Raw genomic sequence first — 27815 nt, forward strand, 5'->3', positions numbered from 1 at the left:
CTGAGCACAACCACAAAAGTATACATTTTTGACAAAGCTGATCACAGGCATCATATTTATAAGGTTTCTCTCTAGTAAGAATTTTGTTACATTCCAGAAGGCTTAAACTTTGGCTACCCTTTGCCAAAATTTTGTGTGGTTTCTCTTAAAGATGTACATTCTGCCACCAAATGTATGTTAGGCACAGTTACAGGCTTTGCCACATACGTATGTTTTAAATGATTTCTCTCCTTGAGGGGGTCTCTGATTTTAAGGTCTGACTACCTACATACATTTTATCTCAATCATTATATTTGTGAGATTTCTATTATTAATTTTTCGATGATGCCCAAAGCTTCAGCTTTTAATAAAAGCACTGCCACATAGACTAGGTTTATGTTTCCTTTCAGTATGTATTTTCTGATGCCTACCCAGGTTTGTAAACTGAGTAAAAGCTCTGCCACACTCATGACATTTGTAAGGTTTCTCGCCAGTATGAATGATCTTATGTCGATTGAGATGCGAACCATCTGTAAAGGCTTTGCCACACTCGTTACACTGATAAGGCTTCTCTCCAATATGAGTTCTCTCGTGACGCCAAAGTTGTGAATTTTGGGTAAAAGCCTTATCACATTTATTACATTTATAAGGTCTTTCTCCTGTATGAATTCTCTGATGTGCCACAAGGCTTGAGTGCTGGATAAAAGCCTTGCCACATAAACTGCATTTGAGTTCTCCAGTGAGAGTTTTCTCATGACTGCAAAGTTGTGAATGCTGGACCAATGCCTTACAGCACACATCATATTTGTAAGGTTTCTCTCCAGTATGAGTTCTCTCAAGATCCCAAAGCTGCGAATGTTGGATCAAAGGCTTAACACACACATTGCATTTACTCGGTTTCTTTCCACTGTGCCTTCTCTGATGCCTACTAAGACTTGAAACTTGGGTAAAAGTTTTGTCACACTCATCACATTTGTAAGGTTTCTCTCCAGTGTGGGTGGTCTTATGTTGAGTAAGATTTGAATGTTTCGTAAAGGCTTTGCCACACTCAGTACATATATAAGGTTTCTCCCCAGTATGGATTCTCATATGTTGAGTAAGGATTGACCGCACGGGAAAGGCTTTGCCACATTCATTACATTTGTAAGGTTTCTCACCAGTATGGATTTTCTCATGAATCCAAAGGAGTGAACGTTGCATAAATGACTTACCACATTCTTTACACTTATAAGGTTTCTCTCCAGTGTGCAGCCTCTGATGACTTGCAAGGATTGAATTTCGACTGAAGACCTTGCCACAGACATCACATTTGTATGGTTTCTCTCCTGTATGGATTATCTGATGGTTCCTTAGGGCTGAATGCACACTAAATGCTTTGCCACACTCATTACATCTGTAAGGTTTCTCTCCAGTATGGACTACCTTATGTTGAGTAAGATTTGAATGCTTCCTAAAGGCCTTCCCACACTCATTACATCTGTAAGGTTTCTCTCCTGTATGGATTCTCTTATGCTGAGTAAGGCTTGAGCGCTTCCTAAAGGCTTTGCCACATTCATTACATTTGTAAGATTTCTCTCCAAAGTGCACTGTCTGATGACTTACAAGGACTGATTTTCGACTGAAGACCTTGCCACAGACATCACATTCATAGGCTTTCTTTCTTGTATGGGTCAACTGATGTCTAGTGAGGTTTGAGCACTGATTAAAGGTTTTGCCACACTCTTTACATTTGTAAGGTTTCTCTCCTGTATGAATTCTCTGATGACACGCGAGGTGTGAATTTCGACTAAACACCTTACCACATACATCACAATTATAAGGTTTTTCTCCCGTATGGATTAACTGATGTCTGCTGAGGTTTGAGCTGTAAGGAAAGGTTTTGTCACACTCATTACATTTATAAGGTTTTTCCTTGTATGCTTTCTGGTCTTGTGTCAGTACTGAAGGGTGAATAAAATCATTCCCATACGGATTAGAAATGTTGGTTTGGACAATAGGAGAAATTGTCTGCAATGGTAAAAATGAGGTGCTACTGTTGCTAGTCTTGTCAGCTTCATTAAATTCATCAATTTTCTCTTCTCTTTTAAATATACACCATTCATCCTGAAAGCTTAATGCAAGCTTATTTTCAATAGGTTTGTTTCCTGGATCCCTTCTACCATGTTGATTTTTTCCATCAGTGAGATTTTCATTATTGTTTACAGGCATTCCTTTGTCATTTCCTTCATCATCTGTCCACTGACACTCAAAGACATGCATGTTTTCCTGGATTTCTGTGAAGTAAAAATCTCTGACTTCCTGACTTTTGTATCTTCCCAACATCACTCTCTGGAATACTCCTGTATCACTGTTTGCTTTTGGTTTCAATTTCTTGATCACGTGTATATGACAGACAGCTACAAGATATAAAGAACCATAGGTATCCTATTAATTACAGATGGTAAATAAATGTTTCATGTTGAAAAGGTGATATTACACAAAAGGCATTACCAATCCTGGACAGTTATTCAACTTCCCAACCATGACCTTCAAGGTAGACACAACTAAAGAAATGGGATCTTTTATTAAAGAAAGAATAATCACATGTAATTCAAGTTAATTTTAGGGTAGCCTAGTCACTCAATGACAAAATCACTCACATTGTGCAAACTTACGTTAGCTCTCAAAGAAAGGGTATTTTCCACCGTGACCTCAAAGATCACATACCTTTTGGCAGTAAACATACTGCTGTCTCATAACTGAGGAGAAAAAACTATTACACATATTTTATGCATAATTACTATACAAATATAGGTACTAAAGAACAGTCAATGTATTGTAATGCTGCTGCTGCTGCTAAGTCACCTCAGTCGTGTCTGACTCTGTGCGACCCCATAGACGGCAGCCCACTAGGCTCCTCTGTCCCTGGGATTCTCCAGGCAAGAATACTGGAGTGGGCTGCCATTTCCTTCTCCAATGCATGAAAGTGAAAAGTGAAAGTGAAGTCGCTCAGTCGTGCCCGACTCTTAGCGAACCCATGGACTGCAGCCTACCAGGCTCCTCCGTCCATGGGATTTTCCAGGCAAGAGGACTGGAGTGGGTTGCTGTTGCCTTCTTTGATTGTAATGCTAAATAATCCGAAACAAGCTTATCTAATAAATAATCTAAATAACTTATAGTTTAGAATTACAAAACCATTGTAGAACTGAGAAAATAAAACAATTTATAAGAAAACAAAATATTTACCTTAATACACATTATATATCCACATGTACCCACTGAGAGAAAGCATTTTACAACATTAAGAGATGCTGTGTGTCAGATATATTGCATAATGCATGCTGAAAGATCATCTATAAATCACAATATAAATTTAAAATTATTCCAGTAAACCATGATAAAGTCAGCACAGATAATAAGTCACCATATTACAGAAAATTTTTACTCTGTAGAACTCTAGACATTCCCCCTTAAGAATAAAGAAAGAACTTATATTCTAGAAGGAGCACACAATATGAGAGCTGGGAGTTATATAGAAATCACTGACTTATGAACTATCACATCAGGAAAATACATAACATTATTAAAAAAAACTGGAAAAGGAAGTCAGAAGTCACAATTATGATTTCATGACTGCAGCTACATCACAGTCAACTAATAGAGAAATTCCCTGTCTATGCACTGCCCTTTAGTAATCCTGGTCACTGGCCCCAAATCATGTGTGATACATCGCATATGCTTTGAGAATTTATTAACGAATATATTGGAAAATGAAACATACACAGGAGCTTCCCTGGCGGTCCAGTGGTTAAGAATCCACCTGCAATTCAAGGGACACCAGTTTGATCCCTGGGAAGATCCTACATGCCATGGAGCAACTAAGCCCGTGCACAACAAATACTGAACCCTAGCTCGAGAGTCCAGAAGCTATAACTTCTGAAGCCCAAGCACCCTACAACCACTATTTTAAAAATAAGGACAGCAGACTCACAGGATTTATGTACCTGACACCAATGTACATAGCAAGCGAGAGAAAGACAATCTGAACCTGTACCTACAGAATCAGAAAACATGTTCTTGAGCACAACTGGTTATTCAGGCAGCCCACATTATAAAATACTACAATGAATACCAGGAGCTGAGAAAGAAATAATTCATGGGAGATAATAAGAACTCTAACAGTCAGACTTGGCTATCCCTCCTGGAATTGGCTTTTGAGTCATCAGCCCTGTATATACTGATTTAGCTTCTGTCGGGAGAAAGTTGTTCAGTGGATGAACATGCATACATATGTGCTCAGTCACGTCCAACTCTTTGCAACCGCCATGGACTATAGCCCGCCAGTCTCCTCTGTCCATGGGACTTCCCAGAAAAAAACTGAAGTGGGTTACCATTTTCCTTTTCCAGGGAATCTTCCCAACCCAGGGATCGAACCCACATCTCTCCTGCATTGGCAGGCAGATTTTTTTTATCACTGTGCCACCTGGGCTTCCATAGAATTGCACAAGGGTGACTAGAATACTGACCTTGGAAGAAAAGAACTGGCAGGCTCTGAGACTGAACTCAAACCCTCCCAAAACCCAGAGCTGCCCTTAGGAGGAAATGCAAAGCAAAACTACAGTGACATACCACCTCACACCTAGTAGAATGGCCATCATAAAAAAGTCAAGAGATAGAAAGTGGAGGTGAAGATATGGAGAAAAGGCAACTCATTGCAATACTGATGGAAATGTAAATTGGTGCAGCCACCATAGAAAAAGAGTATGTAGAATTCCTCAAAATATTAAAAAAAAAAAAAAAAAAAAAAGAAGGACAAGCATAAGATATAGCAATCTCACTTCTGGGAATACACTGAAAGGAAATGGAACCACTCTCTTAGAGAGATATTTGCACTGCTCTGTTGTTGCAGCATTATTTACAATAGCGAAGACATGAAAAAAAGCTAAGTGTCCAACAGTGTGTAAAGAAATTTTAAAATGTTACACATACAATAGAACATTAGTCAGCCAAAAAAAAAAAAAAGTAAATCCTGCTATCTGTACCAGTACAGACCTTCAGAGCATTATGCTAAGTGAAGTAAGTCAGGAGAGAAATACAAATAAAGTTATGACCTCACTTATATCACATATATATGGAATCTTAAAAACAAAAGCCAAATGATTAGAAAAAGAGAGTAGAAGAGTGATTGCAGGGGCAGGGGAATATGATTACATACAATGGAATATTATACATACAGGGGAATACTATTACATACAGGGAATATTATTACAGTTTCAGTTATATTGGCAGTTTCAGTTATAAGGTGAATATGTTCAGGAGATCTAATATACAGCATGGTGACTACTGTTAACAAAACTGTCTTATATAATCAAACTTGATTAGACAGTAGACATTAAATGTTCTCACCACACACACACACAAACACAAATTGTAATTATGTGACTTGATGGATGTGTTAAGTGTGTTCTGGTAATTATTTTAGTAATATATATATATCATCACTGTACAGTTTACATTTATACCATGTTATGTGGATTGAAGTGAAGTGAAAGTTACTCAGTCATGTCTGACTCTTTGCAAAACCATGAACTATAGTCCATGGAATCTCCAGGCCAGAATACTGGAGTGGGTAGCTTTTTCCTTCTCCAGGGGATCTTCCCAACCCAGGGATCAAAGCCAGGTCTCCTGCATTACAGGCACATTGTTTAGCAGCTGAGCCACAAGGGAAGCCCAAAAATACTGGAGTGGATAGCCTATCCCTTCTCCGGCAGATCTTTCCAACCCAGGAATCAAACTGGGGTCTCCTGCATTGCAGGTGGATTATTTACCAGCTGAGCTATCAGAACTCATGCTATGGTCTGTGTCCACATAACACATATGTGGATTACATGTCAATAAATCTGGGAAAAAAGAAAATACAAAGGAGTGCACAAAAGAAATCCTGGTTGACCATGAATAAAAATTTAAAAAAAAAAGAGAGAGAGAGAAAGGAAGAAAAGATTGGGAAAAAAAGATCTCAGAAGAACAAAATAGAGCCAAAGCTAGAGAAGGAAGGAAGAAAAAGATTAAAGGAATTAGAGAATAAAAAAACTACAACCACAAAACTCAAAGTTGGTTCTTTGAAAATAAAGACAAAATTTACACTCAGCAAGATAAAGAAAAAAAATCAGAAGACTCAAATAGCTAAAGTTGGAAATGAAAGAGGGAACATTACAACTGATCACAACTGATTCTACAGAAATCAAAAGGATTATAAGAGAATACTATGAGCAATTCTGGGCTTCTCAGGTGGCACTAGTGGTAAAAGAACCCGCCTGGAAATGCATCTGATGGAATCAAGAAAGGGAGACCAACGGAAAAAGACTATCCCATTCTCCTCAAAGTCAAGGAAGCAAAGAATTCTCAGGAGCCAGAAGACGGAGTGTAGATGGTGATAAACACTTTGCCTTGGTCTGTGTGGGAGCTGTTGTAGCACCACTGAGTGTGAAAAGATAAACTTTACATATTGCAGGACAGAACAAGTCAGGGAGGAGAAAAATTTTCTCTGAAAATTCACAAGAAATAAACTTCTGTTTTCCCATAGACATCTCCCACTTAGGGAGAGTTTCCCAAACACTATTAATGGTGCGGCTTCCTCACTGCCCTTCTGAGCTCCGACCTGTGTTGGCACCTTTGATACATTCCCATTTGTTTACTTTTTTTTTCTATTTTCACTTCATTCTCTAGAATCTAGAGTTCTTTCCCTTGCTCTAAGATGCAGATAACGTTCAGAAAAAGAAATTCATACTTAACAAAAAGAAAAGAACAGCCTTCCCTGGGTGGTGCAGTGGATAAGAATCTGCCTGCCAATGCAGGGGACACAGGTTCAATCCCTGGTCCAGGAAGATCCTACATCCCTTGGAGCAGCTGCGCCCTTGCGCCACAACTGTCGAACCCGAGATCTAGAGCCCGTGAGCCACCAGCACTGAAGCCCGCTTGCCCTAGAGCTTGTGCTTTGCAATAACAGAAGCCACTTCTTTCTGGGGATGTGCTGGTCCCCAGTCTGCCCGGGCCCGCGGGGATGGCTCTGGGGCTTGGGAAAGCCAAACCGCCAAGACTCAAAGCAGCCTCCTTCCCATCTGGGAGGCTGGGTGTCCTCACGCCTCTGGCTTCTCTGTCCCAGTGGGCAGTGCCTCGAGCCCACGGCCCCCAAGAGAGCTCTCGGCAGACAAAGCCAGTGGCCGAGCCTTACCTGTCCCTCCTGGCCTGCCGGCCTGGAGTCATGTGCCCTGGCCTGTCAGTATTTATTGCCTCCATATGTGCTGTCCTTTGGGCCCGCTGGCCTGCCGCCTCTGCCCCCAGGCTTGGTGCCACCATCCCCAGCGGGCCCTCCCTGGACCACCCAGGACAACCGTGAGACCAAGCTTGCACAGCTGGAGCCGTCCCCTCTGCCCGCACCCCACCTTACCCCACCCTTCGTCGGTCAGGCCTGGGCCTAGAATGCACAGGGTCCTGTCCCTGATTCTACTTTTCTGACTGGGAAATAAACTCCCCTTAAGAGGGGAAAAAAGAGAGAAAGAGAGAAGCCATTTCAATGAGAAACCTGCACAGCACAAGGAAGAGTAGCCCCTGCTCGCGACAACTAGAGAAAGCCCGAGCAAAGCAGTGAAGACCTAGTGCAGCCAAAAATAAATAAATTTAGAAGAAAAGAAAAGAACTCCCAGCTCCTCATGAGGAGTGAGGACATTACAAGGGGGAGGTCTGGGAAAATACTTCACACATTCATCTACTGCCTCCTTCTGAATACAGAGGGAACAGCCTAATATGCAGGTCTCGAGCTCTCTTCCTAGAACTACTGAATCAAAAGCAGAGGGAGAGAAAACAGGAAATTCGGTATTTTACAAGTTTGCCATTAGACTTTTTGAATACTTAAGCTCTGGAACAACTCCTAGTGTATCATGAAATGTGCATATTTCTGAAGAAACAGTTAAACTCCTGATGCCAATCACGAAGCTTTGCATGTCTGAGTCAACAAGGCTTTGAGCTCAGTCAAGCAAAACAGGGGCTCCCAAGAGGCACAGAGGGAAAATGCAGAGATACCCCAGGGCAGATCCCAACTTCTAGAGGAAAGTGATCCTCACCCACAGAGAGCAGGTTCCTGTAGGTCTCCAGCATCACGTCCCTATACAGGGCCCTCTGAGCAGGGTGCAGGCATTCCCACTCCTCCTGAGAGAATTCGATGGCCACATCCTTAAAGGTCAAATGTCCCTGAAATGAAAAAATATATCTCACTGAGGGACTACGAGGAGAGTTCTTATCTTCACACAAAATGAGAAGAAGAGAGAGGATCAATTGGGTTGGAGAACGGGTTTTGACAGATTCCAGTACAGGCATTTTGAGCAAGTTATGTGCCTCGAATTTTAATTTCTTTGCTTCTGTAAGAGAATATGATATCCTCCAAATCAGTGTGGATGACTGATTTCTGTGGATGATACATGAAATATACAAGCAAAAATGAAACACAGGTTGGCTACACAGGAGAGTCAGATATTCTGTTGTACACACTGAGTGGGATTCAATATGCAAATGAGCTAGTGAGTGGTGTCCTGAGAGACGAAAAAGTCCACAGGAGCTTTACAAAAAGATCAGGATCTTAACATTGAGATGAGGATAACAAGAGAAATGACGAAAAGCGTTTCAATACTTCCTATGTGCTAAGTGTTACTCTTAATGCTTTAAGTGTATTGACAGTTACTACATGTATTAACATAGAGGGTTCCCGGAGAAAGTTGAAACGAGTACAAGGTGAACATGTGCAAATGCATAATGTGTGTACACATAGGCCTGGCAGGCTAGTCAATGGGGTCGCAAGAGTGCAACAGTCAAACATGACTTAGCGACTAAACCACCATTGTGAAAGTGAAGTCGCTCAGTCCTGTCTGACTCTTTGCGACCCCATAGACTGTAGCCTACCAGGCTCCTCTGTCCATGGGATTTTCCAGGCAATAGTACTGGAGTGGATTGCCATTTCCTTCTCCAGGGGATGTTCCCGACCCAGGGCTCGAACCCAGGTCTCCCGCATTGTAGACAGATGCTTTACCGTCTGAGCCACCAGGGTTGAAAAGTTCTTGAAATAAAAATTGAAAAAAAAAAAAAACTTTTATTGAGCAAGAACATACTTAACCATCAGAGAAGACTGGTAATTCTGAAGCAGGGCATTTTGGAAGGACCGACAAAACAATTAACTGAAAATGTGACTTCACCTGAGAAAGAGCCATTCTTGACCTCTTTTCTTTCCTCTTCTGCCTCCTCTGGATTTCTTCCTCAGAGGTGAATCTTTAGAGGTCAATCCTGAAAGTTGAAAACAGGCTGTTTAAGGCTTAGAATCAACATCCCCTTTCCTGTGCCACAACCACACACAGGGAAGACCTCACCATATGGAAGAGCCAGTCCTCTGCTGCCCACTGTCACAAGAGGTGCGTGTAGGCACCCGCCAGGACTAAGGCACCCATCTTCCTGCATACAGCGCTCCCATGGGCTCAGCCCAGAACCTGTTTTAACAACATCACAGGAATACATTTCCCTCTGCCAAATCCACTGCCTTTATTCTTCCACAGGTGAGATCACGTTACTCAGTTCAACCCATGCATGCACATCTCAGCCTCAGCATCTGTGTGTCCCAGGAAACCTGAGCTAAGATGCTATGGTACCCACACCATTTCACACAGCCCACACCATCCGTAAACCCACTTGCAGATGCTCCAGCCAGAACAGCAACATCTTTTGCCAACAGTTCCGTACACCCCATGATCCCACAACTATGCCTGGGACACACACACACACACACACACACACACACACACACAATTCACTGGGCTCATCCAGAGGCCCACACTTGCTCCCACAACTCTCCTGCAGACCCCGACAGGCTCCCCTCCATTTTCTCCATTTTTCCTCCTCTCCTCCATGAAGGCATGAACAAACAGAGCTGAAAGGCATAGAGACCTCTGGGCACCGGCACTGTAAAAGGGACGCACAGAAGCTGCAAATCCAAGGACTCTGGGTGTCCAGGAATGGAGACCAAGAAGCTGACCCTCCCGGGAAAATACTGAAGGGTTTAGCTTGGAAATAAGCTCTGTGAGAATGTGCTCATCATGAATAGAGGGGCTCTGTTGGAAGGTTTGAGGTCAATCAGCCCATTCTGCATCACCGGCAGAGAACACAGAAGAAAGACCTGAGGGGAACATCCACTTAGTACCTCACTATTTTAACAGATAGCATAAAATGGAAGACAACGGAATATTAGACTATATTAAACCCAGCAGTTAAACTAGGTTTCAACTGCTAAAAAAAACCAGTGACATCCTTACCAAGTACTCATTGAAACAGGCCCTCACTTGTCCTCTACGAGGCCATCTGTCCTCACTCATTCTTATTTCCACCTTAGTTTTCCTACTTTGTGAACCACTCTGTCTCGGCTTCTCCTGATCCCTCTCGCCCACATATTTACAGGGATGTCGACCGAATAAGATGCTCGCCTAGCGGAAGACAGCATTTTCCAGCGAGAAAGCTGGGTGTCACGGGAGTGACCATGTCATCTACCCCCACACGCGGACGTGGAAACGTCACTATGAAGAGGCCTGTGCGGCAGAAGGACCGGCCGGACGCGAGGACAGAGGGGCTGGGAAGGAGGGGGTCTCAGGAGCCGCGAGGGCTCCCCAGAACCCCAGGACCGGGGAGAGGACGCGCGCGGCCTCCAGGGCGAGGTTATGGGGGACGAGGAAGGGAAGGAGGAGGGGAGAGCGAATCCATGTCGGGGGAGATGGCTTTACGCGGGTCAGCGGGGGCGGCGATCAGTAAAGGATTTTAAGCAGGAACATAGAGCGAAGAAGAAAACCAAAGGGGGAAAAAAAAAAAAAAGCCAAGGCACCGAACTAGCCTGAGAGAGATTTGAAACGCAGAGGGAAACGCCCCCTGTGACGGCGACATCTGGACTTACGGGACACGGAGGGGTAGGTGCGGTGATTTTCAGGTCCCTAGTGACTCCCACACCCTGAGGAAGGGTTGGGCGCGCGGCTATGAAGCGCAAATTTACACGAAAAACAAGAAACAACGCGCCGCAATATGACCTTTTCTCCGCGATCTTCGCTTCCAGGTCCGTTGCCAGTTGCGCACGCGCGGACTCGGAGGCACGGCGGCGGAGGCGGAGCCAGGGCGGAGCGCGGCCGGAGAGGGGCGGGGCGTGGGACCCTGGTCCGCGCGGGGCGGGCGAGAAGGCGGGGAAGGGGCGGGGCCTGCGCGTACCTCCGCGTCGCTGCGAAGGCGTAGCTCTCTGGGTTAGAAACGCTTGAGAATCTTTTGCATCTCTTGATGCATCGTTGCTCCCTGCTAAGAGATTAAGTTACTATCTCTCCATCTAAAGGAAATCACTCCTGAATATTCATTGGAAGGACTGAGGCTGAAGCTGCAACTCCAATACTTAGACCACCTAATGTGAAGACCTGACTCATTGGAAAAGACCCTGATGCTGGGAAAAATTGAAGGCGGGAGGAGAAGGGGACGACAGAGGATGAGATGGTTGGATGGCATCACCGACTCGATGAACATGAGTTTGAGTAAACTCCGGGAGTTGGTAATGGACAGGGAGGCCTGGCGTGCTGCAGTCCATGGGGTCGCAAAGAGTCGGACATGACTAAGCCACTGAACTGAACTGAAGATGTTTTCCTCTTACAATGAAAATGGCTTAAGTCAAAAGCTTGTTTGTGCCAGTCAGTAGGTTGCACCCAGTCCTGTGAGACTGAAGCAATTCAGCGGTCTGGGATCTCGAAGAAGGATCTGTATGTGGTGGTGGTTAGATCCAGAAACATTTCCTGCGGTTGGATTTAAGCAGTCTGCAGTTGTTCCATACAAACTAGAATGTGAAATACAAGCTCTGCATGCGTAGAAGTAGCTATTTTACACTGACATTCTATAGAATAGTATTTTGGCTTCTATTCCCTGTTCTCGCAGGAGGCCAACTTGGCATTGTGCTCTGTTCCAGAGACTCATTGCGACAGGACCGATCAAAGAATTTTTCACATATTGATAAGTAGGCAAGTCATTCTGACTTCAGTTAACCTGAATTTTATGCTGATAGCCTGTTTGTGTCCTTTTTCCTGTGGAGGGAAAAGTCCAGTTCCTCCTACCTGTGTGTTTCTTCCCTCTGTCTCCTTTACCCTTGAACGACTACCACACTGACAGAGAACACTCCACTTTCTGACACTTCTGATCAGCATATGTGGGTGTTTTTTCCACAAGCAATTGCATGTGACACCAGCTGGGTGTCCTACAATTCAACTCAACCTCGGCATTTATCCGATATAGCATCAGATCCCACACATTCCACAAATCTGCCACTCCCCTGTCCCCACTCCACTCCCCCTACAATACACTTCAGATGCCAGTAAAAGTCCAGGTTGTCACCTCTGCTTCTGACCAGCTGACTTTAGATTGGAGTTTCCAAACCCTTTTTTTGGTTCATACAAAAGTATACACACAGCTGGTTTATATAGTGCTGCTTCTAAGTCCTGGGGAAAAAAAAATCTAACTGGAAGTCCCAAATTTTAAATGTCTCCAGTGGAAACTTAGTATCACACCCCACCAAGCCACACATCAGTTGTAACTAGTCCTCAGTCATTGTAAATGTTCCTGTCCTGGCAATTTTCTCCTAGTTTGTCCACTCAATGGCCTTTCTCCATTTGCATGACACTCTTCAATTAATGAGTAATTCTTCTCAAATATCACCTTATCATAGAGTATTCTCTGAACACACTGTTTAAATCAGGACTCTCATTCTATCATTATACATGCACACCTTCATTGTATTTATCAGCATCCTGTTTTATTATTGCTGACTTCCCTTACGGAATATAAGCTATTTGAAGATGGTCATTGATTCCCTGCTGTATCATGAGTGATTAGAATTGTTCCTCATTGATAGAATGAGTGAATGCATTTTATCACTACAAAGAAGAAAGCTGCTGCAATGCATAGGTTTACAGATCAGTGGGTTGTCATCAGGTAAACCTCAAATTATATTTGTGGCATTTAAATGGAGCTGGACTCCATGATCCTTGCCCCCTCCCCACCCCCCACCATGTCTTCTGCCTGCCTTTTGCCTGTTGAATGCTTTAGTCAAAGAATAATTTTAATCAGAAAAGTGAGAAATGCTTAAACAAAGGAAGGAGACTAAATAATAATAATGTAGTCATTAAGCATAGTCAAGGACCTTTAGTTCTTTCTTAAGGGATGTAGATAATATTCTGAACCATATCCTGTGAGCTGTCCTATAGATACCAAAACCCCAGGTGGAGAAGTTAACTACAAGATGGCCAGACTGTACCCAGGACTTGAGCTGCCACAATTCCAAGAATTGACCACAAAGAAATGAGAACAAGTGCACCCCAGAACTAAAGATTAACTGTACCTAAAACAACCAAGATGCTACTGCTAGTCAGACCACTGATGACCAATATGAAGATGACTGTTAGAGATGACTGTGCTATTTCTGCATGTAATCTGCTCCGCGCCCCTCCAGCCCCCCCACACACACTGTCTATAAAAGCTCTCACCCCCTGCTTGTCGGGGGCAGGGTGGGGAGTTAGCCTTTGGACAGATGTCCACCACCCCTCCCCCACAGTTGCCAGCAACTGAAATAAACTTTCCTTTTCCCCAACCTGGCCCATTTACTGTCTTTTGAGAGGTGAGCAGCCAGACCCCCTATGCATACCTTTTGGTAACAGCATCCGATTCTTTACTCCCATACCATACAACCTAACATTCTGAGCATTTCTGATAAAATTGTCATGCTATTGTACCATTAATTTTCTTGTGGACAAATATTGTGACAGAGATAACATGAACATCTCAAAGAGATATACTACTTTTATTTCAGTACAGTCAGGATCAGTCTCATTTGACTATCAAAGTTTGTTCAGGTCATATATAATCTTTTCAATTTAAGCCAAATTAAAAAAAAAAAAAAAAAAAGACCAGCCAACCCAGTTCATTATAAAGTTCCCTGCCTAGGGAAGTTTTTTTTTAAACATTTATTTGGCTGCATTGGGTCTTAGTTGTGGCATGTGGGATTTTCATTGCATCATGCAGGATCTTTCATCGTGGCACATGGGCTCCAGAGCATGCGTGCTCAGTAGCTGCAGTGTTCAGGCTTAGTTGCTCCATGGCATGTGGGATTTTAGTTCCCTGACCTGCATCCCCTGAATTGCAAGGCAGATGATTAACCACTGGGCCACCAGGGAAGTCCCCTGCCTAGGGAATGTTAAACCATGCTCCCTCTGATGACTCCAAGTCCTAAGAAAAAACAGCTCGAATAAAACTCAGGACATCACTTAAAGCAATAATGTCTGAATATCAGGAGAAATCACTAAAGTACCCAAGAAACACTGAAGAAGTGGGCGGGGCTCAAAGGACCCACGCTGGTACCAAGCATGGGTTTAGGACAGACTCCAGGGTCCTCCAGTAGGTGTCCCTGATAGCCTACTGACTACAAGAAAATGTCAACAAAATTCCATTAACAATCAAGAAGGAAAAAGGGAATTTTATTTGAGCCAAGCTGAGGATTATAACTTGGAAGGGTCTCATAAAGCTCTGAGAACTGTTCTGCCTGTTAGAAGTTGAAGGCACAGTTATATATACATTTTCAAGATAAAGGATAGTTCATCAATATGACATGTTGATCATTTTTCATAAACTTCACCAAGGACATACGGTCCAGGTAACCATGTACAAAGCAAGCAGTAAGTCACCATGACCTTTCACAGAGTTGAGAAAGAACACTACTCTTAAAAAATATCTAATATTTATTTGGCCAGGTCTTAGTTGCAACATGGGGGATCTAGTTCCCTCACCAGGGATCAAACCCAGACCCCCTGCATTGGGAGTTCTAAGTCTTAGCCACTGGACCACTAGGGAAGATCCTAGAACACTTTTAAGAAGTTAGATCACTAGTGTCAGAAATAAAAAAGTAAGTTGACCTTTATGGTCGAGGAGGCACTCCCACCTCTGAGGAGCTGTGGTTTATGTGTAACGCACAGGTACACTGCACATTAGGGATGGAGGGAGGAAGCCCAAGCAAACAGAAATGTTTCTTTCTTGTCTTGCCTTGAAATATAAATTTTATTAAATATGAACTCCAAGCACACAAAGATTATTTTATCTTTTTTATTTCTGAAATTTTATCTCCTAGTATTTTTTATATGTTCATCATATGTCGTCACTTCATGTAAAGCTTTAAGTGCACACACACACACACAAATGTATGTAGGAATATAATCATACAGTGTAGATTTACAACCGAGGAGGCAGATTTCAGAGGACTGAGTCTGAAATTGTACTGCTACAGTATTTTCATTATAGCTACAGAAATTATCTGGGTTACACTATGGAGTTTTTAACTCCAGTGTAAATTGTGAATATATATCTATTTCAAATACTTTAAGTTGTTTAAATCTAATTTGAAAAGAAATTGTCACAGATGCCATTCAACCTAGAGAAACATGATGATGTATATTTAAGGGTCATTATTATGAAGCCCCCAATGCAGTGGGATATGCTTGCATTAATAGAAGGCACATGATTCACTAAGGATTACAAAACAGATTGGGTTTCCTTACTGGCTCAGGTGGTAAAGAATCTGTCTCACACTGCAGGAGACCTGGGTTCAATCCCTGGGTTGGGAAGATCTCCTGGAGAAGGGAATGGCTATCCACTCCAATATCCTTGCCTGGAAAATCCCATGGACAGAGGAGCCTGGCGGGCTATGGTCCATGGGGTCGCAAAGAATCAGACACGACTGAGCAACTAACACTGTAAAAAAAAAAGATGACACTTTATTCATTTGGATATGAGAAGTATGATACATTCTAATAAACAAAATGCTATCAAAATGCAACTCTAGAGGCCAAATCCACAGCCTTCGCAGATATACTACTCTGATTCTTTTGATGACTGTCCTCTGTAACACTGTCCCTTCGGTTTCCCAAAATGAGACTAATTTTGAATATTTTATATATACAGTAGCTATTCCCCTTCAAAACACAGGGAGACCATTGTTCCACCTCCATTTTTTTCTCCCACATATGCCATCCCTGAAGTTACTTAGCATGCACACATGCAGTGGATAATTCAATATTATGTTCCAGGTGTACCACATAACAATTTTAACAACTGCATACAGGATGAACTAATCACCCCAGTAAATCTAGTAGCCATCTGTCCCAGTACAAAGTTATTATCACTGACTATACTCCTTATTTTGTATATTACACCCTACACTTCATTATGTAACTGTAGACCTGTACCTCTTAAACCTTTCCTACTTCACACACAAGGGCCTCCCTGGTGGCTCAGACAGTAAAGAGTCGGCCTGAAGTGCAGGAGGCCAGGGTTCCATCCCTGGGTTGGGAAGATCCCCTGGAAAAGGAAATGGCAACCCACTCCAGTATCCTTGCCTGGAAAATTCCACAGACAGAGAAGCCTGGTGTGCTACAGTCCATGGAGTTGCAGAGTCGGACATGACTGAGAGACTTTTACTTTAACTTTTTCACTTTCTTTCACTTCACACACACCTGCCCTTCTGGCAACCGTCTATTTGTTCTATGTATGAGACTATTTTCCTTTTGTTTTCTAAATTCCACATATAAGTGAAATCACGTGCTGTGTCATTCTCTGACTTATTGCACCCAAATACCCTGTAGAATTGTGTATGTTACTGGAAATGGCAAGATTTTGGTTTTTCTTCACAACTAATATTCTACTATATGTGTGTATATATGTGGATGTGTGTGTATATGTATATATATATTTTTTTCCCTTTATCTATTTTCTTTATTGATTCATCTATTGGTGGACTTTTGGTAGGTTTCTTACCTTGGCTACTTTAAAAAAAAATTTTTTTTTTATGTGGAACATTTTAAAAGTCTTTATTGAATCTGTTACAATATTCTTTCTGTTTTATGTTTTGTTCTTTTGGCCTCAAGGCATGTGGGATTACCTCCTTGACCAGGAATTGAACCCACACCTCCTGCAATGGAATTGCGGATTCTAAGCCACTAAACTACCAGGTAAGTCCCTTGGCTATTATAAATAATGGTACAATGAACAATGAAGTTCATATATTTTTTGAATAAGCATTTTTGTTTTCTCTAGGTAAATGCCCAGATGTGCAATTGCCAGATTATATGGCAGCTCTATTTTTAATTTTTGAGGAGTGGCCATAGTTGGCCATAGTAGCTACCAATTTACAATGCTACCAAAAGTGCTTGAGGGTTCCCTTTTCTCATCTTCACCAACACTGTGACTTGTCTTTTTGATGCCAGCCCATTCTGACAGGTGTGAGGTGGTATCTCATTGTGGTTTTGACCTGCATTTCCCCGATGATTAGTGATGCTGTGCATCGTATCATGTACCTTTTGGCCATCTGTAAGTCTCCTCCTCCATGATGGAGTGTCTCAACCTGAGTAGGGCTTGAATACTTGCACAAGTTTTGTGTCAGGCATTACATTTTAAGGTTTCTTTCTACTATGAATTGTTGGATGATCCCCAAAGCTCAAGTTCGGAATAAAAGCACTGCCACATGTGTTGGATTTATGTCTGTTTTCAGTATGCCTTTTCTGATGCCTAGTAAGGCTTGCAAATTGGGTATAAGCTTTGCCACATTCATGACATTTGTAAGGTTTCTCTCCAGTATGGATGGTTTTATGTTGAGTAAGGTATGAACGCATTGTGAAAGCTTTGCCACACTCATTACATTTGTAAGGTTTCTCTCCAGTGTGAGTTCTTTCATGACCCCAAAGTTGGGAACGTTGGATAAAGGCCTTATCACAGTCTTTACATTTGTAAGATTTTTCTCCTGTATGAATTCTCTGATGTGCCATAAGGCTTGAACGTTGGGTAAACCTTTTGCCACACACATTACATTTGTGTGGTTTCTCTCCAGTATGAATTCTCTCATGACCCCAAAGTTGTGAAAGTTCAATAAAGGCCTTACCACACACATTACACTTGTGTGGTTTCTCTCCAGTGTGCATTTTCTGATGTCGAGTAAGGCGTGAAAATTGGGTAAAAGCTCTGCCACACTCACTACATTTGTAAGGTTTCTCTCCAGTATGGATTGTCTCGTGCTGAGTAAGATTTGATCTCATGGTAAAGGCTTTGCCACACACAGTACACTTGTACGGTTTCTCTCCAGTATGGATTTTCTTGTGTTTGTTAAGGCTTGACCGCTCGGCAAATGCTTTGCCACATTCATTACATTTGTAAGGTTTCTCACCACTGTGCATTTTCTCATGACTCCAAAGGAGTGAATGCTGGATAAAGGCCTTACCACATTCACTACATTTGTAAGGTTTCTCTCCAGTGTGCATCCTCTGATGATTTTCAAGGTGTGAGTTTCTACTAAAGACCTTGCCACAGACATCACATTTATATGGTTTCTCTCCTGTGTGCACTCTCTGATGCGTAGTGAGATTAGAACCCTGGTTAAAGGCTTTGCCACACACATTACATTTGTAAGGTTTCTGTCCAGAATGGATCCTCTTGTGATTTCTGAGGTTTGAGCTTTTGCTAAAAGCCTTCCCACAGTCATTACAGTTGTAAGATTTTTCTTCAGTGTGTGTTCTCCTGTGTTGTGTGGGTAACACAGTAGGTTCCACAGTAGGAAGGAATTCTATGAAGTGGGGAAACTGAGGAACCATTGTTAACTGACTTCTCAACTTGAGGGCCTCTATACATTTTCTCCTCAGTTGGAAATCTCTGCAGTTCAGCCACCTGCGCCTGCAGCCTTGCTCCAGTTCTATTGTCCAAATACTTCGTATCTTTGCTTCCAGCAATGCTCATGTTATTTTTCACTGTTAACCAACTTCTTATGAATGGCTTGTCATGCATGAAATATTCATATGTATTACTTCTTACAGAAACACTCTGAGGAAAATTAATTAAGGATTTATTATCCTGATCTTCTCTCTGACTGAGATTTTTGTTATGGGTCAAAAGCACTTTTTTGTCATTTCTTGCATCATATCCCCACTCACTCTCATTCTTCTGCATATTTTCACAGACTTCCTTGAGGTCAAAATCCTTGATGCCATGGTTTTCATCTCCATATAATTCTACTAAATTAATGTTCTCTCTTGGTGATAATTTGTTAATTGCAAATCCAGCAGAAAGGATTCCTATAAGATAATCTGGAAAATATATTGAATTACATAATTATACAAAAAAATGTGTTTAATAGCATGTGGCAATATGATATAAGAAAAAAATATTTTAAAAAGTCTATATATCACAATGGGTTTCCCAGGTGGCGCTAGTGGTAAAGAACCCACATGCCAATGCAGGAGACATAAGTGATGTGGGTTTGATTACTGGGTCAGGAAGATCCCCTGGAGGAGGGCTTGGCAACTCACTCCAGTATGTGTGCCTAGAGAACCCCATGGGCAGAGGAGCCTGGTGGGCTACAGTTCATAGAGTTGCAAAGAGTCAGACACAACTGATGCAGCTTAGCAGGCATGCATGCATGCAACCCATGATAAATCTAGCAGGTTAAGTTAATAAATAACCACAATTATGCCAAATAACAGTTTCTGGCATTCTAAAGGATTCTTCCATAAAAACAGAAGAAAGAATATATATTCCAGAAGGAATATATTATAGGAAAAGTGAAATATATTTTGAGAATTACTGAAGTTTGTCTATCTTCTGAGAAGTTCTCTCAAGGATATAAAATGTGAAAGGGAACAAATGAAACAGTCCTAGGGTCAGGACAACAGAGAACTTGATATGTATTAATTGAAAACCAAGAGAGATCAAGGGGAAAGATGACTCTCGAGAGAGCCATCTCAGTCCCTCTCAAACTAAAGCATCAAAATGGTCAGCGGTGTCCCTTTATAAAATAGAAAATATAATGTTGTAGGCCACAACAAAGCCCTTCCTCAGCTCTGAATGAGCCACAGCATCATGGTGGAATGGAGTTTAAACTTTTATATATTTGAACAAGAGAGTGACAAGTTTGAGTGTATGGAATGGATCTCCTTTTAGATCCGCTAAGAAACAAACTGTTATTTTTCTACAGATAATTCCCACTTAAGGAGAATTTCCCAAGCAATATTTAATGGAGCAGTTTACTCTGTGCCCACTTGAGCTCCTATCTGTATTCCCATCTCAATCTATTCATACTTGTCTGATTTTCCCCGATTTTCACTTTGCCTTCCAAAGTCCAGGGCTCTTTCCCTTGCTCTAAGATGAAGATAACATTCAGCTTATAAGAGATTTCAATTCATAAAGTAAAATGGGACATGACATGCTAGGCTATTACAGAACACATGCCCAGCTTTTTGTTCAGCTAAGAAAGAAAAGTATAGATGGGTCTAGAAATGTATCATAAAAATTAGTCAACTGACTGCCTCCTGAAGTTTTAGATTAAGTAGGGTCAGGAAAATCCACTGCAGAACGGATAGGCTACCAACTCCGGTATTCATGGGCTTCCCTGGTGGCTCAGATGGTAAAGAATCTGCCTGCAATGTGGGAGACCTGGATTTGATCCCTGGGTTGGGGAGATCCCCTGGAGGGGACAGCAACCCACTTCAGTATTCTTGCCTGGAAAATCCCATGGGGTCGCAAAGAGTCAGACACAACTGAGCCACTAAGCACACCACAGCACGGCGTGCAAATTATCTAATTAACTTTTAAGAACTACTGAATCAAAAACACAAAGGTGGAAGCACAGAATGAGATGTTTTAAAAAAATGTGCTGTAATGCTTTCTGACTACTAATATTCTGCAACCACCATTGATTAAGCACGAATGCCCAACTTCTAACAAAATGAGAAGTTATCGAGTGATAAGCCATGTCATGAAGCCTTTTCATTCTGAATCCAAACAGCTTCAATCACTCTCTTAAGAACAGGGATTTGAAACTTTAACAAGCATGCCAGGGGATTCCAAGTTTGAGACTCAGAAGGGAAAACTCAAAAGATACATAGAACTAGTTACCACCTTCCGGAGAGAAGTTATCATCACCCAGGGAGACCAGGTTCCTGTAGGTCTCCAGCATCACATCCCTGTAGAGGGCCCTCTGAGAAGGGGCCAGGCATTCCCACTCCTCCTGAGAAAATTCAATGGCCACATCCTTGAATGTAAATAGTCCCTGAAAGGAAAGCACATTTCGCCAAGTGGACAAGGAGCAAGCTCCGAGTCTGACAAAATTACAGAAACAAACATGTGTAAGGATTGACTTGGCTGGAGCGAATGTCCTGACCAATCTGTAAGATAATTTTGAGCAAGTTACTTTTCTCAAATTTTTTTAAACTGAGGTGAAATTCGTGTAACATAAAGGTAGATACTGTAAGGTACCATTCAGTGAGTGGCATTTAGTACCCTCACAATGTTGAATAAACACTTGCCTATCTAGTTCAAAAACATCTTATCATCGTTAAAGGAAATTTACCCATTTAACAATCTCTTCCCGTTCCTCTTTGCCCCCCATCCCTGTATACCATAATGCTTACTGTCATTATGCATTTACCTACTTGTGATATTTTCATATAAATGCAATGGTACGAAATGTGAGCTTTTCTGTGTGGCTTCTTCCACTTACAATGGTTTTTTCAATTTATCCATGATATGGCATCAGTACTACATTCCTAAAGTATTCCTTTTTCAGGGCTGAATAATTGAATTCTATGACTACAACACGTTTTATATATCCACTCATCCTGATGGCCATTTAGTTGGTTACCACTTCTTTCCTAATTTTAACAGTTCTGCTGGAACTTTCATGTACAAGTATATGTGCAAATACCTATTTTTAACCTTTTTTTTTTTTTTTGGCTGCACCTTGTGGTATGTGGGATCTTAAATTTTAGTTCCCCAACCAGAGATTGAACCTGTGCCCCCTACAGGGAACTGCAGAGTCTTAACCACTGGACCACCACGGAAGACCCTTTAATATTTTTTATTCGTTTAAACACAGTTCTCCCACTTTCCTTTAGTTCTTTGTCCATGGCTTCCCGTAGCTCTCTAAGGATGTTTAAGATGGTTGATTTAAAATCTTTACTTAGAACTTGCAAATTCTGTTCTTCTTTACAAACACCATCATTAATGCAGTAATCATGCTTAAGCTCTGGTGAAAGAAATGGCAACCTGCTCCAGTATTCTTGCCTGGAGAATCCCATGGACAGAGAAGCCTGGCAGGCTACAGTCCACAGAATCGCAAAAGAGTTGAACACAACTTAGTGACTAAACAACTACAACAACAATAACAACAATAACATGCTTAAGCTGCTCAATCTGGAGAAATCCTTAGGCATCTGTACTGAAGCTGGCCTGCTCAAAAGCAGCCACTCTGAAATCTTTTATAACAGTCACAAATGTGAAACCCTTGTGTCTTCATGAAGAGAATGATCCAATGAGGATGTAAAAAGGAAAATCACCTCTATGTTTACTAAAGTGAAAATAACTCCAACATGTATGGCTTGTGAAAATTTAAACTTGCAGAATAAATACCATAAGAAAACATTTACCAAAAAATATTTTCTAAGATCACATTACAATATAAGATGCATTTTTATTAAGATTTGGGTTGAGAACAAAGAGTTGTTCCTGATGGAGACATTAAGTGATGCTGGAAGACGTGACAGAGAAAGGGATATTTTACTTAAGCCTCTAATCTGCATCACTATGTGGAGTTGAATCACAAGTGTATATACATGAGATGTTTAATACAAAAAAAAATAACACTATTTGTTATGATGATCTGTGATCCCTGATGTTATGACTGTAACTTGCTGAAGGCTCAGACGATGGTTAGCATTCTTTTTTTAGCAATATACAACACTGAACAACTATAATGGTAGAATCAGATCATGGCTCCAGGCTTTCTGATGGCACAAAGTTCTGCTCCTATGTCTTGGCTGAATTATAACCATTTTAATCGAAAACACCTGCTACATGAGAGCCCCTATTGGAATACCTGGGTCTTTCAGCCATGAATGTGGTATGAATTATATATAGAGCTTTTCCTGTTAGGCAATTAAGTTAATTCCATTTTTTACAACTAATTATGTACTAAAACAAGACTTCCCAGGTGGCACTAGTGGCAAAGAATCCACCTGCCAATGCAGGAGACATAAGAGACTCGGGTTCAATCCCTGGATTGGGAAGATCCCCTGGAGAAGGAAATGGCAAACCACTCTGGTATTTTTGCCTGGAGGACATGGACAGAGGAGCCTGGCAGCTACAGTCCATGGGGTCGCAAAGAGTCGGACACAACTGAAGCAACTTAGCACAGCACATGTACTACAACACCCTCTTCTACATCCTGTTTCCATTTTGGAACTTCCCATTTTAAAGTACTGATATTTTAGAGTCAGAAACACAATGATTCACTCAACTTCAAATGCCTTCAAAAGCGCGTTTCCCCATATAAGTCTTCCTCTCAGACTTCAGGTATTGTGAGCATTGGAACATCACTTATCATATGTAGTCTCTTTGACCCTGGTTTACATGGAGCTGAAAGGGCTTGCAGAAGGGTTCTCTGAACAATCCTTAGTGGCCTACCTCACTGACACCACAGAGCCTACTCCTACTTCCAATCCACGTCTGAGTACAAAACCTTTCACAGAAGGATCGCCTAAAAGGACCCTCTTCCCAAATGCAAGGTCACTAAGTCACACTGAGGAGGAAATCTGCAGGGAGATGAGAGGAGATTCAGGGAAGGCCCTGTGTGTGATTAAATATTTTAGGCAGGAAACTTCATAGAGAAGTTTAACAAGTCCAATTCATGTCATTTTAGGAAAGAGTTAACATCAACAAAGAATATGACTTTTACCTGGGAAAGGGCCATCCCTTCTCCTTTCTTTCCTCTTCCTCTGAGCTTCTTTCTCAGGTACGATTATTCTGTGTGACAAAAAAAAAAAAACAACACATCTTTTAATGTTTAGAATCAACAAACCTCCCTCCCCTGCCACAAGTATCCACACACAAAAAAACTTCCTCTGGGGTAAAGAAGGTCCCCAGTGACTGGAGGGATCGGAGACAATGAACTCCTATCAGGAGACCAATATGTGAGTTTTCACCCCTTTTTTCAACCCCTTCTCCTGCTGGAACCCTCACTCTGCTGCAACTGCACCGTCCTTTGTCCATATGACATTCAGCCAAAGGAAACTGTCTCCTCCCGGTTCCTGGCTCCTTCCTGGGCAGCCAGCATCCAAGGACTGGCTGATGCAGGATAAGATGCTTATCCGTCCAACAATCTGGGCTTCCTTGGTGACTCAGACAGTAAAGAATCTGCCTGCAATACAGGAGACCCAGGTTCGATCCCTGGGTCAGGAAGATCCCCTGGAGGAGAGCATGGCAACCCACTCCAGTATTCTCGCCTGCTTAATTTTTTGTTCATAATCTCTGCCTTCAGTAAAATATACTTTATATTTTTTTACGACAAATGTCATAAACCAATAAACACTGTTTTTTGCACTTAGTTACTGTGCTCCAATGTTTACATGAAGACTATAATTCAACAATTATTCTAAAGCCACACTAGGGCTTCCCTGATGGCTCAGTGGTAAAGAATCTGCCTGCCAATGCAGGAGAAGTGGGTTCCATCCCAGGGTCAAGAAGATCCTCTGGAGAAGGAAATGGCATCCCAGTCCAGCATTCTTGCCTGGAGAATCTCATGGACAGAGGAGCCTGCTGGGCTACCGTCCTTGGAGTCACAAAGAGTCAGACATGACTGAGCAACTGAAGAAGAACAACACAGTCACTTTAACTTTTTTTTTCTATTTTGTTGAAATATAATTGATGTACAATACTATGTTAGTTTTGAGAATACTACAGAGTGATTTGACATTTTCAAACATTATGAAATGATCACAGTAAGTCTTAAGAAAAAGACTTCATGTTATGATACAGAGATAGACACAAGCTAAGAGAAAAGTTATGTCTTTATCTCTGGGCCTATGCCCTCTGCCCTTAAGTTTTTCATAATTGCTGGAGGACTGCAGCACTTTTCAAATTCTCATTGTAACTGGCCACTCATCCCAGAAAACCACCAGATGCAAAAACAAGACCAACTTTGTAAATTATTTCTCTCAGAGGATCTCATTTGCTCAGACTCAGAAAACCGGGTCTACTTTACTTCTCCATGTTACAGGTGGTGCACGCGTCTCACAGGGGAAGGGATTTACCAAGTTACTTTGAAGAAGTCTGAGTTGAGTGAGCAGAACTGAGTGTAAGTGGTAGCCTTACACTTTTATAGGTTTAAGTAGAAAGAGTTTATCCTATTTGCAGATTACCTATTTATTTCTAAGCTAGAGAGGCTTCTTTTTCAGGGTTTAATGAAAGACAAACATTTTATTCCTCTACTGTAGAAAAAAACAGAACAAAAAATGCAAGCCACATCAATCCAGCCCATCCTTCAACATCTGCAGAAAAAGGATGAAGGGGATGAGCGAGGAACATCTATTCAATTCTTAGCTGGAGACTTCAGCTCAGAGCTCACTAACTTAGCAGATCTTTTAAGGGAAGAATAAAGTTGTTAAATACCAAAGTAACTGGTGAATCTAGGTTTTGAGTTTTAAAAGATTATCAACATTCATAACCACAGGCCTAGTGAAATACTGTAAAGTTATTTACCAGACATCACAGAAGAGCTCCAAGTTAGGATATAAAGCACATAAACCTCATAATGTGAACAATCAAATTAAGAGGGAAAATAATCTGTAAATTTAAAGGAGAGGAAAGCAGTACCGTTAACAATGGCCATTTTAGCAGCTTCCTTGGTGGTCTAGTGTTTGGGAGTCTGCCTGCCAGTGCTGGGGATATGGGTTTAATCTATGGTCCAGGAGGATCCCACATGTCTCAGGGCACCTAAGCTGGTGCGCACAACTACTGAGACCATGTGCTGCAACTTCTGAAGCCCGCAAGCTCTGAAGCCTGTGCTCTGCAACAAGAAAAGCCACTGCAATGAGAAGTCCAGTGCACCATGAGTAAGAGTAGCCCCTGCTTGCCAAAACTAGAGAAAGCCCTTGCAACCAAGGAAGACCCAGCACAGCCAAAAACAAAAATAAGTAAGTTAATTTTTAAAATAGTCATTTAAACAAAAGCACCATGTGGTGAAAGAAATTTGTGTTCCATTTCTCGGAGGAGGACCTAGAAGTGACTGAGGTAAGCCTTCTGGTTGAATACGGACTGCAAATAGAATTATTATCTGATTCCAACACCTGGTTTTGCAACTCTCATCTCTTCTGCATAATTTAGACAAGTCAACAAATTTTATAAAAATTAGGTTGTACAGCCACAAATTCACTACTTCAGAACTTAACAGTCCATACCCAATCTACTCAATACTCACCTAGGTTTGGGTACCCCTGCTTTCTCTACCACTATGTGCTTTTTTTCCTCTGTATATATCTCTGGATCCTTCTGTTTCTCTTCTCCTTTGCCCATTTCTGCGTTTTTTTTTCTCTCTTTTCTGTGCATCATTTTGTTTCCTTCTCTTTCTATTCCTCCTCCCACAGTCTGGCCTCGCCCTGTTGCAATACCTGACGTTCTTCCTGCACAGTATTTCTGATGCCTCACTAGTTGCAGAAACTTCTGCCTCAGTATTCCCTTCCCGCTCTCCTTAGAGGGAGGTCAAGGATGATCCATCCTCCAGGACTGAGGACTTGTCAGAACGAAATCGGGCCGAGGAGGGTGAGGTCGGGCAGGGGAGCCGGGAGTCGGATATAAGTTAGAAAGAGAGTCAGAGCAGGAAAACAGAGCAGGAAAACAGGAGGTCAGCGTCTATACGGACCGAAGGCAGAAAGTTGGGGCCGGTGTCTGCCTTAGAGCGATTTTAACAGGAACCGGGCCCAGACTGCCGGGACCGAAAAAGTTTTCAGGTGACGCCGCAACAGGCGAAATGAGAGGACTCAGAGCGAGAGCGACGGCCGCGTTCAGGGGTTTTAACTTACTGGGAGCCGCTCCGAAACCCCGGTCGGGGGCCGCGATGCCCGAAGAACGCATAGCGCGGTCACCAGCGAAACCAAGACTTTCTCTTCCGAGTGTACCCGTTGTTACGCGGAAATCACTTCCGGCTCTTCAGGGAACTGCGCGTGCTCACTGGGGCGGGGCGGGGCCTGGGCCGCCGCGGGGCGGGGCTGTGGCTTTCGGGTGGATGGAGGGGGCCTCCGCCTGTGGTCTTTGATCTGGTCCTCGGACCGGCCCCTGGGAGTTTCTGGTTGCTCCTCTTCCCTCTGGACAGGTTTCTGTACTTTGGATCCTCCGCACTTGTATGCTGTCCTTTGAAGCCAGGCCTCGGTGCAGAATTAGAGATGCACAGTCCACTTCTATTAGAAGCTGAAAGTTGAGAAACATGGACAGAAAAACGTGGTGGGCTGCAGTCCATGGGGTCGCAGAGTCGGACACTACTGAGCGACTAACACTTTCACTCTCCCCCACCCCCGCACCCACTTACGTGAAAAGAGCCAGCAGATGAAAACTGGATCCTCTGAGCAGCGAGGATGCAGGAGCCCTGCACCTAGGGCGGGGCTTGGCGCTGTGGGCGGGGTTGGATCCCGGAACTTGAGACCTCAGGCAGTTACACGTTTTTGAAAGTGAAAGTGAAGTTGCTCAGTCGTCTCCGACTTTGCGATCCCAAGGACTGTAGCCGGCCAGGTTCCGCTGTCCATGGGGGTTCTCCAGGCAAGGATACTGGAGTGGGTTGCCATTTCCTTCTCCAGGGGATCTTCCGGCACCCGGGGATCGAACCAGGGTGCCCTGCATTGCAGGCAGACTCTTTACCCTCTGAGCCACCAGGATTATTTATTTTAAATTTATTTATTTTT

General features: G+C 42.5%; 2 protein-coding genes across 7 annotated transcripts in view; both read right to left on the reverse strand.

Annotated features, from left to right (window-relative positions):
• Positions 1-9288, reverse strand: part of ZNF729 (zinc finger protein 729) — a 28726-nt gene extending 19438 nt beyond the window's left edge. For 2 of the 4 annotated variants that reach the window (XM_059877213.1, XM_059877214.1), the window contains exons 1-2: positions 9201-9288; positions 8079-8205 (exon numbers count right to left, since the gene is read on the reverse strand). In XM_059877213.1, the coding sequence (XP_059733196.1) occupies positions 8079-8205; positions 9201-9215 (142 nt within the window). In that variant the 5' untranslated portion in view covers positions 9216-9288. Of the gene's footprint in view, positions 1-7; positions 2376-2523; positions 3779-8078; positions 8206-9200 lie in introns of those variants that run through there. The other 2 variants (XM_010815402.3, XM_059877212.1) reach the window with 2 other exon arrangements.
• LOC112441500 (zinc finger protein 677) lies at positions 8121-26963 on the reverse strand. 3 transcript variants are annotated; one of them, XM_059877231.1, is made up of 5 exons: positions 26943-26963; positions 23822-23889; positions 20989-21139; positions 9201-9288; positions 8121-8205 (listed from the first exon to the last, which is right to left on the reverse strand). In XM_059877231.1, exons 2-5 carry the CDS (start codon positions 23834-23836, stop codon positions 8196-8198), a joined length of 264 nt encoding a protein of 87 aa, XP_059733214.1. In that variant the 5' UTR covers positions 23837-23889; positions 26943-26963; the 3' UTR covers positions 8121-8195. The 3 variants fall into 3 exon arrangements, with proteins under 3 accessions (XP_059733214.1, XP_059733212.1, XP_059733211.1); XM_059877229.1 differs by lacking the exons at positions 8121-8205; positions 9201-9288 and adding an exon at positions 15143-15801; XM_059877228.1 differs by lacking the exons at positions 8121-8205; positions 9201-9288 and adding an exon at positions 17156-19178.
• Positions 26964-27815: the final 852 nt, after the last annotated feature.

This window comes from Bos taurus, chromosome 18, assembly GCF_002263795.3.
Source record: "Bos taurus isolate L1 Dominette 01449 registration number 42190680 breed Hereford chromosome 18, ARS-UCD2.0, whole genome shotgun sequence".
NCBI lineage: Eukaryota > Metazoa > Chordata > Mammalia > Artiodactyla > Bovidae > Bos > Bos taurus.

Bases quoted from the DNA above. Each gene is read 5' to 3' on its own strand.
- LOC112441500 (XM_059877228.1), bottom strand. The intron at 19,179-20,988 runs GTGGTAACTAGT...TATATTTTCCAG, and splicing joins TGATAACTTCTCTCCGGAAG to ATTATCTTATAGGAATCCTT.